The 16,678-nt window shown below is 44.5% G+C and overlaps 2 protein-coding genes across 3 annotated transcripts in view; both read left to right on the top strand.

Annotated features, from left to right (window-relative positions):
* The window catches only part of LOC307210963 (vomeronasal type-2 receptor 26-like), a gene marked incomplete at its 5' end in the record, with an annotated part of 223,647 nt that overhangs the window by 36,963 nt on the left and 170,006 nt on the right, over positions 1 to 16,678 (top strand). The gene's annotated exons all lie outside the window — the stretch shown is intronic.
* LOC307207054 (vomeronasal type-2 receptor 26-like) overlaps positions 16,102 to 16,678 on the top strand; it is a 38,532-nt gene continuing 37,955 nt past the window's right edge. For both annotated transcript variants that reach the window (XM_079960745.1, XM_079960744.1), the window contains exon 1: positions 16,102 to 16,473. In XM_079960745.1, coding sequence (XP_079816871.1) covers positions 16,141 to 16,473 — 333 coding nt within the window. In that variant the 5' untranslated portion in view covers positions 16,102 to 16,140. The remainder of the gene's footprint in view (positions 16,474 to 16,678) is intronic.

Here is a 16,678-nt window from a genome sequence, read left to right as displayed (position 1 = left end):
CCCCATCTGTGGAATGCTCTCCCCAGGGAAGTTCACCTGGCGCCTTCACTGTACACCTTTAGGTGCCAGGCAAAAACGTTCCTTTTTAACCAGGCCTTTGGTTGATCCTAGTTACATCCTATGCCCTATTAAAATGTGGTTTTTTTTGGTCGGGGGGGTGGACTATTGGACTGTTGTTTTTATTTTTATTAGGTATTATGTGGTTATACATCTTGATTTTATTCTGTGAACTGCCCTGTGACTCCCAGGTATGGGGCAGTATATAAATTTAATCAATCAATCAATCAATCAATCAATCAAATTGTTACAAAAGTTGGGTGCCTCCCCCCTGTCTCTGCTGACCAGTAGCAAGAGCCCATGGGGTTCCAGGCACTCACCCCAGGCCTGAGCTCCTTCGGACAATTAAGACATGGCAGAGACTGTCGTAGCTTTAAGAAATATGGTTTATTCACCTATTTACACCTTCAGTCTGCATGGAGTGAGTCCAGATCTTACAAGCATTACATTTCAAGAGGCGCTTGTACCCCACAGCCCTGGAGCCCAAGACATCTCTCCCAGGCAGGGGTCAGCCTGCCCAAAGATGGATCCCAGACCAAAATTCCAGAATTACTAGAATGGCGAGCTAAAATTTGTGAATTTGCGGAGACAGCAAAGTTAACAGCATCAACCAGAGGCTGTTCTAATATATATTTTTTATAAAGAGTGGGAATCCGTAAAGGATTACATTTTAGGCTTCGGAGCCTAAAATTAATATGCAACAGCTTAAAGGGCACAAGGTTATAGGATGATATTAATACAAATATGGAACAACAAATATAAACGGCTGCTAAAGCAACAAAAACAACAACAGTATGTAAAGAAGATCGCTCATGGGTGAGGGCATTAACTGAAAAATTGTTAAAGATATATATGGGACCTAAGTGATTAAGGATAAGGAACCAAAAGAAGAAGACAAATATTAAGGGATAGTAAAATAAGGGAATCTGAGAAGAATCAGTACAAACGAAAATATGAGACTGAATCTTTTGTTATATACTGTTTTATCTTGGATGTGAAGTCTTCTGTTGTAAAGATTGTACATAAAATGAATAAAGAAGAGAAATCTAAGATGGATCCCAGATGGATCTACTTGCATTTTGATGTGATTTTGAACTGCTAAGTAGGCAGGAGCTGGGACTGAACAACAGGAGCTCACCCTGTTGTGGGGATTCGAACCGCTGACCTTCTGATCAGCAAGTCATAGGCTCAGTGGTTTAGACCACAGCACCAGCACAGCACGCGTCCCTAGCTTAGCCAGGCCGTTTTGCATAGGCTAGTCCAGAAAATCCTCTGCAGCTTGTATTTCTCCCTTCACATCCCAAATAATCAAAATCCTAGCATTTATTAATTTATAGGGTTTACGCACCCCCCCAGTCTATAATAACATTTATTAACCAAAATGATTACTAATTAACTGTGTTGGCTGGTGATGCTAGGAGTTTTAATTTAGAAATGTAAAGTATTGCACTTGGGCAAAAAAAATGAGAGGCACAAATACAAGATGGGTGACACCTGGCTTGAGAGCAGTACATGTGAAAAGGATCTAGGAGTCTTGGTTGACCGCAAACTTGACATGAGCCAACAGTGTGACGCGGCAGCTAAAAAAGCCAATGCAATTCTGGGCTGCATCAATAGGAGTATAGCATCTAGATCAAGGGAAGTAATAGTGCCACTGTATTCTGCTCTGGTCAGACCTCACCTGGAGTACTGTGTCCAGTTCTGGGCACCACAGTTCAAGAAGGACACTGACAAACTGGAACGTGTCCAGAGGAGGGCAACCAAAATGGTCAAAGGCCTGGAAACGATGCCTTATGAGGAACGGCTAAGGGAGCTGGGCATGTTTAGCCTGGAGAAGAGGAGGTTAAGGGGTGATATGATAGCCATGTTCAAATATATAAAAGGATGTCATATAGAGGAGGGAGAAAGGTTGTTTTCTGCTGCTCCAGAGAAGCGGACACGGAGCAATGGTTCCAAACTACCAGAAAGAAGATTCCACCTAAACATTAGGAAGAACTTCCTGACAGTAAGAGCTGTTTGACAGTGGAATTTGCTGCCAAGGAGTGTGGTGGAGTCTCCTTCTTTGGAGGTCTTTAAGCAGAGGCTTGACAACCATATGTCAGGACTGCTCTGATGGTGTTTCCTGCTTGGCAGGGGGTTGGACTCGATGGCCCTTGTGGTCTCTTCCAACTCTATGATTCTATGATTCTATGATAATTTGAACCATCTGGAGGGTACTAGGTTGATGGAGGCTGGGAATTGAAGAAAGCCTCTGGATTTTCATACTTTCTGATGCCCTTCACTCCTTGGGAGAAAAACTGGAATTTTATGCAGCTGAAGTTCTCCTCTGCCCACCCATACCCCACCTTCATACCTGTGGGATTTTGTAGATGCCTGACATGGTTGAAATCTCTATCGAGATTATAGAATTGCTTCTTTCAAGGATTGCCAGGAGTTTATTCTGTTTTCCACATTTGTAGTTTGGAATATTGCTTTCTCCGTCTGCAAGCAGTTTGAGCATGGCATGGGAAGTCCTCCGTGCATCGAAATAGTTTTCATAGAGGTTATAGCCCAAGGTGATGTTGGGTAAGAGCCTGGGATCCTGGTTGATTTCCTGGACTGTGAACAAGAAGGACAAAACGTGCCAGTAGTACATAGGTGACAAGCTGCAAAATAGCAAACAATTAAGAAGCGTCAAAATGTTTTGCACCATTTATTAAAAACAAACATTGTTTGACCCTCAAATAATAATCTGTGTGTCCGTTATAGAATAACAATGGAGAGATGTCTGTTCCACTGCAGTTCAAAGTACAAAATTTGAAGATGAAATACAGTGGTGCCCCGCAAGACGAACGCCTCGCAAGATGGAAAACCCGCTAGACAAAAGGGTTTTCCGTTTTGGAGGCACTTCGCAAAACAAATTTCCCCATGGGCTTGCTTCACAAGACAAAATGTCTTGCGAGTTCCTGCGGGTTTCCCCCCTTTCCCCCCTTTTCCTAAGCCGCTAAACCGCTTATCAGCTGATCCGCTAAAAGCCGCTAAACCGCTAATAGCGCTAATCCGCTAAGCTGTCAATGGGCTTGCTTTGCAAGACGAAAAAACCGCTATACGGAGAGCCTCACGGAACGGATTAATTTCGTCTTGCGAGGCACCACTGTACTGCAGTTGCTTCAGTTGTCAGGGCTGCAGAAATGTCACTTTGTGGAAAAGCAGAGCTCAGTCTTCACTCTAGAAGGGTGAAAAGGCTGCAACTCCATTTAGCTAACAGGAACCACTATTGAATCAATGGGACTTACTTTTCAGTAGACAAATTTAGTATTTTGCTGTAAATCAATATCTAGTTATGGACAGTACAGACCTTCAGTGAAAGAAACCAAAGGAGATCAGAAGGACCTCCTGTGCCCTTTCTTTGAGTCTTCCCTTTGCAAGTGAAACCAGTTGTTTTCTGAGTATTTAGGAGTGCAGGTGAAGAAGTATAAACAGCCACCTGCTTATTGGAGAACAGGCTTTACCAAAGGTGTCATGGACTTTGAAGCCTTTTAAACTCAGGACAAAAGGGAGAAACGTGCTAAGAGGAAGGCCCGTTTGGCAAACCCTCACCGTGATCAACCCCCAGTCAGAAACCTATGTCCCCAGTGTGGAAGGACGTGTGGATTCAGAATTGGCCTCCACAGTCACTTACGGACACACCATTAATGCCTTGTTCATGGAAGACAATCTTACTTGGCTATGAGTGATTGCCCCAGAATTACTTACCCATCAAACTTGGATAAGGGGGACTGGGAAAAGATGTATGGCTGTTGCTTAATAAAGTTTTGAGGTGATACGATCCCACTAATGAGGAAGTATCCAGGCCGGTAGTAATTGAGGGCTTCATTTTCTTCCCTGATCATATTCAAGGGGCATCTTTGTCCACAGACACGATGGGGTATTAGCAGCAGAAGCAGCAACAGAAGTAGCAGGGAGGTCATTCTGGTTTGGCCTCCTGATCTCCTCTCTTCTTCAGTGCCAGTTTATCAGAAGAAACGAAAAACTCTTGTATGATCAAAGCTGCAGTGACTTTATCAACGTGGGTGGTGTTCAGCTATGATTTCAGAGGCATTAAACGTCAAGCAGGTATCCCCCCCCCCCAATCTTTTACCTGCCCGAACTTTTGGTATAAATCTGTTTCTGATATGGGATATATTCTGTGCTCAAGTGTAACCAATAATCTCATGCTGACCTTGATTCTGATGTTTAGGTAATTGCCAAAAAAATACCTTTTGAGCTTTGGTGAGGGATTTTGATAATTCACCCTGGTTTTGATAATTATAAAGGGATTAAGAGTCACCTCTGCAGCTTCCTGTAGTCTTTGCATGACTCGAGGGGCAAGTGAAAAGCTGGAGAAAAACATGTTTGTGAGAAATCACAGAGGCAGCTCCAAAGTTTTTCAGTCGGGAGGGGCAGTTAGTATTGCCTGAACTTTGCTTGACATGAACTTAAGAAATATCCTATGACTGGCTTAGTCCAAAGGCCAATGCAGTCCATTAGCTGGCTGCCCACAGTGGTCATTCTGATACCTATGGAAAGCCAGTCAATTCCACTGGAAAAACGGTTATGTCCATGTGGAGATGGCAGTATTGAGTCAGTGGCTCATGTGCTTCTGGGTTGCACTCTTTACGAAGATTTGAGGAGTGAGGTTATTACCCTTCTGTTATTGTCCTTGCCGGGTTGCTCAATCATTCCTTTTTCTAAAGTTTTATTTATTTATTTATTAACATTCTTATGTTACATCAGTAAACATTATCATATTACATCACAAGGCTTATTATAATATAATTTTCAGCATGTATACAAAGTTTATATACCTAAAGAAAAAAAACAAGGACAAAAAACTATTCCAAGATCATATATGTACCAACACTTTGGATTTCCTGTCTATCCTGTTGTATATTCTATATCTAGTACATCTGTATTGCTTAGAAGGTACCAGTCCCTCATCCACGAGAAGCAGGCAGCCTCATAGTATAATTTTAAATCGGGGAGACCAAAGCCTCCCATTTCCTTAATATCTATTTGGATTCTTAGATCACGGACTGCAGTTTCTTGAAGATGGACTTCTGGCAAGCAATGGGCTGCACCTCACAACTGTTGGGAGGAATGTTTTTGCCAAAAATCTCAGAAACCTCATCAGGAGGGCTTTAAACTCACTAATGTGGGGGAGGAAGACAGTGCTCCTGAAGGCAGGAGTCTATCAATTGATGAACATGATCATCCAAATGTCATAGACCAAATGGAGCAAACAGCACGCAGACCTAGTGGTGGGAGGAAAAAATCCTTAAATAAGAGACACGGGGGAATGATTAATGGACTTCAGTGTCTGTACACTAATGCGCAAAGCATGGGTAATAAACAAGATGAGCTTGAGCTCTTGGTACAGCAAACTAAATATGACATAATAGGCATCACTGAAACCTGGTGGGATAAGTCCCACGACTGGAATGTAATAATGGAGGGTTACAATCTATTTCAGAGAAACAGACCAGACAAGAAAGGAGGAGGAGTGGCGTTATATGTCAGGGATGTGTATACCTGTGAAGAGATCCAAGATTTAGAACCTCAAAGCCAAAGTGAGAGCATTTGGGTCAAAATTAAGGGAGAGATGAATAACAGGGACCTCATTGTGGGAGTTTACTATAGATCCCCAAGCCAAACGGAGGACATAGATGATGCCTTCCTGGAACAGATGGCCAAGCATGCAAAAGGAAGGGAGATAGTAGTAATGGGGGACTTCAATTACCCGGATATTTGTTGGATGTCAAACTCAGCCAAGAGCATAAGGTCAAACAGATTCCTCACTGGCCTTGCAGACAACTTCATTGTCCAGAAAGTGGGAGAAGCAACAAGAGGAACAGCCATTTTAGATCTGGTCCTAACCAATGTTGATGACCTGGTTAGTGGGGTAGAAGTGGAAGGATCATTAGGCGCGAGTGATCATGCTCTTCTGAAGTTTACTATACAGCGGAAAGGAGCAGCCAAGCATACTAGGACTCAATTTCTTGACTTTAAGAAAGCCGACTTCATAAAACTTAGGGAAGTGCTGGGTGAGATCCCATGGACAGTAATACTAAAAGGAAAGGGAGTTCATGATGGCTGGGAGTTTGTTAAGAGGGAGATAGTAAAAGCACAACTTCAGGCAATACCAATGAGACGGAAATATGGAAGGTGCCTAAAGAAGCCAGGGTGGCTATCTAAAGAACTTTTAACTGAGTTAAGATTAAAAAAGGATGTGTACAAAAAATGGAAAAGGGGGGAAACCGCCAAAGAGGAATTCAAACAAATAGCCAGCACATGTAGACACAAAGTCAGAAAAGCTAAAGCACAGAATGAACTCAGGCTTGCTAGAGAGGTTAAAAGCAACAAAAAAGGCTTTTATGGGTATGTTCGTAGCAAAAAGAAGAACAAAGAAACAGTGGGGTCACTCAGAGGAGAAGATGGTGAAATGCAAACAGGGGACACAGAAAGGGCTGAACTCCTCAATGCCTTCTTTGCCTCAGTCTTCTCCGATAAAGAAAACAATGCCTGACCTGAAGAATTTGGAGCAAATGATTCAGCAGAGGAAACACAGCCCAGAATAACTAAGGAGATAGTACAAGAATACTTGGCTAGTTTAGATGTATTCAAGTCTCCAGGGCCAGATGAACTGCATCCAAGAGTATTAAAAGAACTGGCAGATGTGATCTCAGAACCACTGGCAGTCATCTTTGAGAATTCCTGGAGAACAGGCGAAGTCCCGGCAGACTGGAGGAGGGCAAATGTTGTCCCTATTTTCAAAAAGGGGAAAAGAGAGGACCCAAATAATTACCGCCCAGTCAGTCTGACATCAATACCAGGGAAGATTCTGGAGCAGATCATTAAGCAAACAGTTTGTGAGCACCTAGAAAGGAATACTGTGATCACCAATAGTCAGCATGGATTTCTGAAAAATAAGTCGTGTCAGACTAACCTGATCTCGTTTTTTGACAGAATTACAAGCCTGGTAGATGAAGGGAACGCAGTGGATGTAGCCTACCTTGATTTCAGCAAGGCATTTGACAAGGTGCCCCATGATATTCTTGCAAAGAAGCTGGTAAAATGCGGTCTTGACTATGCTACCACTCAGTGGATTTGTAACTGGCTGACTGACCGAACCCAAAGGGTGCTCATCAATGGTTCCTCTTCATCCTGGAGAAGAGTGACTAGTGGGGTGCCACAGGGTTCTGTCTTGGGCCCAGTCTTATTCAACATCTTTATCAACGACTTGGATGATGGACTCAAGGGCATCCTGATCAAATTTGCAGATGACACCAAACTGGGAGGGGTGGCTAACACCCCAGAGGACAAGATCACACTTCAAAACGACCTTGACAGATTAGAGAACTGGGCCAAAACAAACAAGATGAATTTTAGTAGGGAGAAATGTAAAGTATTGCACTTGGGCAAAAAAAATGAGAGGCACAAATACAAGATGGGTGACACCTGGCTTGAGAGCAGTACATGTGAAAAAGATCTAGGAGTCTTGGTTGACCACAAACTTGACATGAGCCAACAGTGTGACGCGGCAGCTAAAAAAGCCAATGCCATTCTGGGCTGCATCAATAGGAGTATAGCATCTAGATCAAGGGAAGTAATAGTGCCACTGTATTCTGCTCTGGTCAGACCTCACCTGGAGTACTGTGTCCAGTTCTGGGCACCACAGTTCAAGAAGGACACTGACAAACTGGAACGTGTCCAGAGGAGGGCAACCAAAATGGTCAAAGGCCTGGAAACGATGCCTTATGAAGAACGGCTAAGGGAGCTGGGCATGTTTAGCCTGGAGAAGAGGAGGTTAAGGGGTGATATGATAGCCATGTTCAAATATATAAAAGGATGTCACATAGAGGAGGGAGAAAGATTGTTTTCTGCTGCTCCAGAGAAGCGGACACGGAGCAATGGTTCCAAACTACCAGAAAAAAGATTCCACCTAAACATTAGGAAGAACTTCCTGACAGTAAGAGCTGTTCGACAGTGGAATTTGCTGCCAAGGTGTGTGGTGGAGTCTCCTTCTTTGGAGGCCTTTAAGCAGAGGCTTGACAACCATATGTCAGGAGTGCTCTGATGGTGTTTCCTGCTTGGCAGGGGGTTGGACTCGATGGCCCTTGTGGTCTCTTCCAACTCTATGATTCTATGATTCTATGACCTTATGTTTTATTCTTGGTCTCCTCCCTGACCAACTGAATTTAGATATTTCTTTCTGGCAGCTGTCAATGCAGCCTGTTTTCCCAATAACCGGTATAGTCTGAAACAAGAAAAGCATCTTTGGCAAAATGTTTAATTTAACCGCCGATATACGGCCCCAAAATTATATTTTTAATTTGCTCCACATCTCCATGCCCAGCACTTAACATAACACAAGTTATGCCCTGCCTGGCTAGAAGAGCCAACCTGCTGATGCAATGCATCACTATAGCATTTAAGAACAGCATGGGGAGCAGGCCCAAGCTAATGTTATTAAAGGTCATGCCAGCCTTATACGTGGGATGAAAGCATCCAAAATGTCCAACCAAAGAAGAATGGCAACTTAAGCTGACAGAATATGCACAGCTTGCAGACTTAACATATAGAATAAGAGAACAAGAAGAATGTATGTTTAGAGAAGATGGGGAAACGTTTATTGAATATATGGGAAATAACTGTGTACAGCTGAAAACGCTGCCAGCATTAAGATAAATTCAACAGTGTAAACAAGTTATGATGGATGCAATAATGGAAAAAAACGATCGGTATAGTTTCTGTAAAATATGCAGGGATTTGTGATATGTAAAATGAACCATGGAAAGAGAAGAAGGGAAGTCATTGATATCTTGAGGATGAAAAAATGAGTACTTTAAAATGTAAAACAGAAAATTTAATTCTATATCTATCTATCTATCTATCTATCATCTATCTATCTATCTATCTATCATCTATCTATCATCTATCTATCTATCTATCTATCTATCTATCTATCTATCTATCTATCATCTATCTCATCCAAAATGCTAAGTAAAGGGTTAATACTCTCAAGCAGGGATGCAAACTTGAATAAAATATTGGAGAGGCCCAGGTAAGCCCCACCCCACATAACTGATCATATCATATCATATCATATCATATCATATCATATCATATCATATCATATCATATCATCATATCATATCACACACACACACACACACACACACACACACACACAAACACACCATTTGAATGGCAATGCCCATTAATTTTGGGGAGCCCAGGCCACCCCAAATATTTTATTGAGGGCTGAAGAGACCTAAGCCCCTAGGAGTTGGATTCTATGGGCTATAGAACTCCAACATATAATTCTGTGATGCCATACACCTTCTGCTAAAGGCAGTTATGTCAGTTGGTACAGTTATGGAAGTTATGAACCGCACAGCCAGTGTGGTATAGCGGTTAAGAGCGGTGGACTCGTAATCTGGGGAACTGGGTTCGTGTCTCCGCTCCTCCACATGCAGCTGCTGGGTGACCTTGGGCTAGTCACACTTCTCTGAAGTCTCTCAGCCCCACTCACCTGACAGTGTTTGTTGTGGGGGAGGAAGGGAAAGGAGAATGTTAGCAGCTTTGAGACTCCTTAGGGTAGTGATAAAGCGGGATATAAATCCAAACTACTACTACTACTACTACCCTTCTTCTTCTTCTTCTTCTTCTTCTTCTTCTTCTTCTTCTTCTTCTTCTTCTTCTTCTTCTTCTTCTTGTGTTAGAGCAGTGGTTTTCAACCAGTGTGCTGTGGAACCCTGTGGTGCCTTGAATGATGGTCATGGGTGCCGCAGGCAACCCTGGCCTCTGTCCCTCTTTCCTTCTCTCCCTCCTCTGATGCCCTCTTGCGTCTCTGCCTCCTCAAATGCTTGAACAACCGTTTGTTGCACAGCCGTGGCTACAAGCTCCACTGGCAAATGGTGCTTCTGGGGCTGGCCAGGGGGTGCTGAGTGCCAGGAGCTGAGGTGGCCTTGGAGTAAACAAGCAAGGGGGTGAGGGAGTCCAGCCAGCCAGCCCGCCAGCCTCTGCTCTTGGGAATGGACAGACAAGTTCCAGGCCCCTGTGGAGCAGTGTGAGGAGGTACCTGTCTTTGGGGCAGCAGGGGGCAGCTCAGAGACCAGGGGCAGCGCCCGGAGGACTCTCAAGGAGAGGAGGCTGAGGGAACACCTTACAAGGGACAGTGTTCAAAAAAGGGTGAGACGCTCCCAACTCTGCAGGTAACGGGTGACACAACTGGGCTCCTGAGCCCCAACAGGGGTGCCACAGAAAGAATGTAATTGGTCAAGGGAACCGTGGACCCAAAAAGGTTGAAAGCCTCCATGTTAGAGCATCTGAGCACTAGCCCTGTTCTGTTGTGTTGCGTTCTGCCTCAGAGTTAGTCAGTCTGTAGCAGCTTTTGTCCTAGATTCAAATCTGTGTAATATGTATTAGCAGCATAAGTCTGCCTGGTACATTTAATCTAACAAGTGCAAGTACGCTGAGTAAAAGTTATTTGTTAAACTTCAAAAAGAGAGTGCCTTGCGTAATTGACAGAGGAGAGTGTTAGCATTCCACTCCTCCGTTGCTGGATGTGTGATTGTTACATCACATGTCTGTGTTTACTTTCTAGTCTCGGAAAGCCTGAGAACGGAAGCTAGCCTTATCTCTTCCGCTCTGTTGTGTTTTTGTACTTTTTACTTTCTGTTCTTTCTCGGAGCTGAAGTGAGAGAACTCCATGACCGCTTTGTCCTGTATATAAAGGTAAAGGGACTCCTGACCATTAGGTCCAGTCGCGGACGACTCTGGGGTTGTGGCGCTCATCTCCCTTTATTGGCTGAGGGAGCTGGAGTACAGCTTCTGGGTCATGTGGTCAGCATGACTAAGCCACTTCTGGCGAACCAGAGCAGCGCACAGAAACGCCGTTTACCTTCCCACCAGAGCGGTACCTATTTATCTACTTGCATTTGATGTGCTTTTGAACTGCTAGGTTGGCAGGAGCAGGGACTGAGTAACGGGAGCTCACCTCATCATGGGGATTCGAACCTCCGACCTTCTGATCGGCAGGCCCTAGGCTCTGTGGTTTAACCCACAGCGCTGCCCGCATCCCTGTATATACTGCTTAATAAAAGCTTAGAATGAGCACACCAATCTCTACTTTGTTTCTGCTGATCTCTGCTGAGTGTGCGTGCACATAGGTATCTGCCATGTGTTGCTGGAATGGGCCGGGACTGATGATTTATGGAGGTCCTGGAGCTGCACAATTTCAGGAAGACACCCGGAGAGGTTTGTCTCATCTGATGGGCTGCGTGGACCCCCCCCCCCGGCGTATTCCAACAGAGAGTTGCTCTACACGAGGGAGAGTATGGGAGTGAGGTTATCTGAACCTAGGTATGTCTACGCAGGAGATATACTGAATAGAAATTGACGCGGCAGCTAAAAAAGCCAATGCAATTCTGGGCTGCATCAATAGGAGTATAGCATCTAGATCAAGGGAAGTAATAGTGCCACTGTATTCTGCTCTGGTCAGACCTCACCTGGAGTACTGTGTCCAGTTCTGGGCACCACAGTTCAAGAAGGACACTGACAAACTGGAACGTGTCCAGAGGAGGGCAACCAAATTTCATTTCAAAATCATTTCAAAATCAGTTCAAAATCAAATTAATGGCAACCATTGGACTAGAGTTCTGTGAGGATTACCAAAGGAGGTAGCTGAGAACTACTTGTAAATCTGAAAAAAGTAATAATTTTTAAAAAAGAAGCAAAGAGAATATCATTTATACTCGCTCCTTCTTTGTTAGGTGTGTGAGCATCCTGAGATTTTTGAGTGAGCGCCATGGTCACTTTTCTTCTCCCAAGAGAAAACGCATGCACAGAAAATCAGTTGCCCGGGAGAGAAAGCGGCCAATTTATTTATTTATAAAATATTATGTTTCGAAATCCGTTCTGACAGAACGACTCTGAAGCTTTAAAAGCACATAGAGCTGATTGAGGAAATGGGAATGAGCGTCACTCCTGGGCTGCATCAATAGGAGTATTGCATCTAGATCAAGGGAAGTAATAGTGCCACTGTATTCTGCTCTGGTCAGACCTCACCTGGAGTACTGTGTCCAGTTCTGGGCACCACAGTTCAAGAAGAACACTGACAAACTGGAATGTGTCCAGAGGAGGGCAACCAAAATGGTCAAAGGCCTGGAAGCGATGCCTTATGAAGAATGGCTAAGGGAGCTGGGCATGTTTAGCCTGGAGAAGAGGAGGTTAAGGGGTGATATAATAGCCATGTTCAAATATATAAAAGGATGTCACATAGGGGAGGGAGAAAGGTTGTTTTCTGCTGCTCCAGAGAAGCGGACACGGAGCAATGGTTCCAAACTACAAGAAAGAAGATTCCACCTAAACATTAGGAAGAACTTCCTGACAGTAAGAGCTGTTTGACAGTGGAATTTGCTGCCAAGGAGTGTGGTGGAGTCTCCTTCTTTGGAGGTCTTTAAGCAGAGGCTTGACAACCATATGTCAGGAGTGCTCTGATGGTGTTTCCTGCTTGGCAGGGGGTTGGACTCGATGGCCCTTGTGGTCTCTTCCAACTCTATGATTCTATGAAATGACCCTCATCTCCACCTCTGCTCTGCAGGGGAACCCCAGGAAAAAGATACATTCTGTGTTGGGAAGGTAGCCAAAGTAGCCTTTTGGGTCAAATGGGGATGGTCTGGCAGTCCTAAGAAGAAGAAGAGTTTGGATTTGATACCCCACTTTATCACTACCCGTAGGAGTCTCAAAGTGGCTAACATTCTCCTTTCCCTTCCTCCCCCACAACAAACACTCTGTGAGGTGAGTGGGACTGAGAGACTTCAGAGAAGTGTGACTAGCCCAAGGTCACCCGGCAGCTGCATGTGGAGGAGCGGAGACATGAACCCAGTTCACCAGATTACAAGTCTACCGCTCTTAACCACTACACCACACTGGCTCTCAAATTGGTCTAAATTGGCTTGTGGGCCAAAGGTCCCTACTGCTTGTCTTAAAAGCAAATCTTGTTCCAGACACCTGTGAACACCACCTCACAGCGAGGTTAGACATGGTCAGCTGCCTCCATCTCAAAGTCTACAGCCAGATATGGGAGTTTTTGTGTGTATGTTTTTCTCCAGTCCTGCACCTGCACATGAGCCATGGAAAGAGTTCACAATGTTGCAGAGGCAATGCTTCTTATAATTATCAAGATAATAGTGATTCCCTTCCCTTCGGCACCTGCTTCTCAAGAAAGCTCCAGAGCTTTGTCCAAAGCTCACCTCTGAATCCACTAAAATAAACATCATTATTGAGAACGACATGACGCAATCTCTTTCATCTGAGGTGGAAAGGACCAGCCCATAAATGCTTTCTGTACCCCTGAGAGCTTGGCTTCAGTTTTAGGGCAGGTGAGTTTTATTATGAGACAGTGAGGTTGACTTCCATCCCCTTCAGATGTGGAGTCTTGGTTGGGCTCCACCCAACGTAAGGAAAGCCACTGGACTTTGAAAAAAGGGTTTGGCTTCGTCTAATGATTTTCTCACTGAGAGGAGCAGTCGCAAGGGAGGGGGCTGTTTCAGGCAGACACAGAATGGTTCTTGTTTTCGTTCTCCTCCTCCTCCTCCTCCTGCCTTATGCAGACTGTGGGACGAAGGCAAAATGCTCCTTGACTCTGGAGGGAGATCAGATAGGCCCATTCAATTATCACAGGCCAGGAGACCACCTCATTAGTGGGGTCATCTCTGCCACAAGAGCTTTATTTAATCCACAGCACTTCAATGCCTCTCCCTCTACCAGCTTTTTCCGGTATGTCATTTTATGGGGGTGGGCTTACTGCTGCTCCACTCACAACAAATTTCAAGAGCTCCAATTGCTCCCAATCGACAGGCTCTTTCCTGCTTCTACTAAACCCCATTTTGTTTTTGGAGAGAGATTTTTTGGGTGCACCAGTGCTAAGGCACCACTGGCTGCATAATAGCCTGCCTTTCAGAAAGTTGGCAAGGGTTCCCTTTCAGCTGTGAAGCAGAGTAGCTTCTACATGCTCAGCTTTTTAGAGACTTTGAGAATGAATCCTGTGGCTAAAGAGGTTCTTTTAAGTTCTGCAAGTGGGAAAGGCCAGGGCAAACCCCGCTTGCTGCTCCCCACGTCTTATTCACCCCACATCTGCCTTTTAAATCAGTAAATCAGTTGCAGTTTTTCTTTTTTCATTTCCAAAACCAAAAAAAGAGAAAAATTACAAACATCAAATTCAGCATCCATATTCGTTTCCTAACATAAACCTGTTACATGATTAACTAGATCAAAATATACCTAATTACTCTAAACTTCTCTTTGCTGTATACAAATACATCACAGAAATTTTGTATTAAAGCTTTTATATTATAAGCTAGCAGCCACGAAATTAAAAGACGCCTGCTTCTTGGGAGAAGGGCAATGACAGGCCTAGACAGCATCTTGAGAAGTAGAGACATCACCTTGCCAACAAAGGTCCGTATAGTTAAAGCTATGGTTTTCCCAGTAGTGATGTATGGAAGTGACAGCTGGACCATCAAGAAGGCTGATCGCCGAAGAATTGATGCTTTTGAATTATGGTGCTGGAGGAGACTCTTGAGAGTCCCATGGACTGCAAGAAGATCAAACCTCTCCATTCTGAAGGAAATCAGCCCTGAGTGCTCACTGGAAGGACAGATTGTGAAGCTGAGGCTCCAGTACTTTGGCCACCTCATGAGAAGAGAAGACTCCCTGGAGAAGACCCTGATGTTGGGAAAGATGGAGGGCACGAGGAGAAGGGGGCGACAGAGGACGAGATGGTTGGATAGTGTTTTCGAGGTTACCAGCATGGGTCTGACCAGGCTGCGGGGGGCAGTGGAGGACAGGAGTGCCTGGCGTTCTCTGGTCCATGGGGTCACGAAGAGTCGGACACGACTAAACGACTAAACAACAACAACAACAACATGTTGCTTTTGCTAAGGAGTGATTTCTCCACGGAGGGCTCTAGTGAAAGGGGAATGAGGCCTTATATTCATTCTCTCTCTCTCTCTCTCTCTCTCTCTCACACACACACACACACACTCATAATTGTTTTTGAGATTAAGTGGAAAGTTTTGGTTTTGGAGATAGTTTGAGGGAAGCATAAAAGAGTTTCTGGGTTTCTGGGAAGTGCTGAAGATCCCGAAAGCTTTCCCTTCAAAACTGAATGAGGAAGCAGAATCAGTTGGGAGTTTTTATGCTGTCAAGCTTCTATTTAGCTTCAGCCTGTATAGATGTGTAAATAAACCACACATCACAAAATGTCACAGGCTTCCAGGATCTTCCTTCCAAGGAAACAAAACCTGGCTGCACCCCTGGATTTCTCCTCCCCTTACTGTGGTACAATGTGTACCCTAAGAAAAAGTGGATTAAAATCTCAGAGGACATCCAGAGCACATCAAGAACACAGAGCACTGTGCCTCAAATGAAGCCATCTCCATTTTCAGGAGACTAGGGAAATAACAGTAAATGTTGCCAGTCATTCAGTTAAGCTTTAAAATGTTTGTTTTCAAAAGAAAAATGTTGACTGGAAATATCTCGCCTTGTTCATGAATCAGTAAAGGTAAAGGGACCCCTGGCCATTAGGTCCAGTCGTGGACGACACTGGGGTTGCAGCGCTCATCTCGCTCTACAGGGAGCCGGCGTACAGCTTCTGGGTCATGTGGCCAGCATGACTAAGCCACTTCTGGCGAACCAGAGCAGCACACGGAAACGCTGTTTACCTTCCCGCCGGAGCGGTACCTATTTATCTACTTGCACTTTGACGTGTTTTCGAACTGCTAGGTTGGCAGGAGCAGGGACTGAGCAACGGGAGTTCACCCCGTCGCGGGGATTCGAACCGCTGACCTTCCGATCGGCAAGCCATAGGCTCTGTGGTTTAACCCACAGCGCCACCCGCGTCCCCATGAATCAGTAGCCATCATGTAACACATCATTAGGAGAGGAATGGCTGTTGAGCTTCTGGATCAGGGGTAGTATAAGAAACGGAATAGAAGCTGTAGAAGCTTGCCCAAACATGCTGAGTTGAATCTGACATATTCAAATGAATACTGGAAGATGATGATGGTGATGATGATGCAATATGTACATTTTTGCAGAAAAACATTCACACAGTACTGGCAACCCCTTTCCTCCTTATTTGCCATTCAGGATATCAACCAGAATCCCAGGCTCTTGCCCAACATCACTCTGGGCTACAACATCCACGAGAACTTCTTTCATGGAAGGGTGACATGCGAAGCTCTGGTAGACCTGCTGTCTGCTAGGCAGGCGAATGTTCCGAACTACAACTGCGGGGGACAGAATAACCTGCTTGCTGTTCTCGAAGGGGCTGACACTCAGAACTCCATCCAGATTTCAAGAATGTTGGGCATCTATAAAATCCCACAGGTAGGAATGGAGAGGGGTGTGGCATTTTGTGGCTGAGCCAAATTTTGGAGAAAGCCAAAAGAGGGTGGGGTAGATGTTAAGTGTGAATGGAGACAACTTGTTATTAATCTTAATTTATTTTTAAAAGAAGACAGATGTTGGCAGGTTTTTTTTTTAATATACCCTTTTATATACCTTTTCCTAAGAATCCATAGCATCGAATTTG

This window comes from Podarcis cretensis, assembly GCF_951804945.1.
Source record: "Podarcis cretensis genome assembly, chromosome: 2".
Classification (NCBI taxonomy): domain Eukaryota; kingdom Metazoa; phylum Chordata; class Lepidosauria; order Squamata; family Lacertidae; genus Podarcis; species Podarcis cretensis.
The sequence above is the reverse complement of the archived record's forward strand: the minus strand, read 5'-3'. Positions and strand labels throughout refer to the sequence as shown.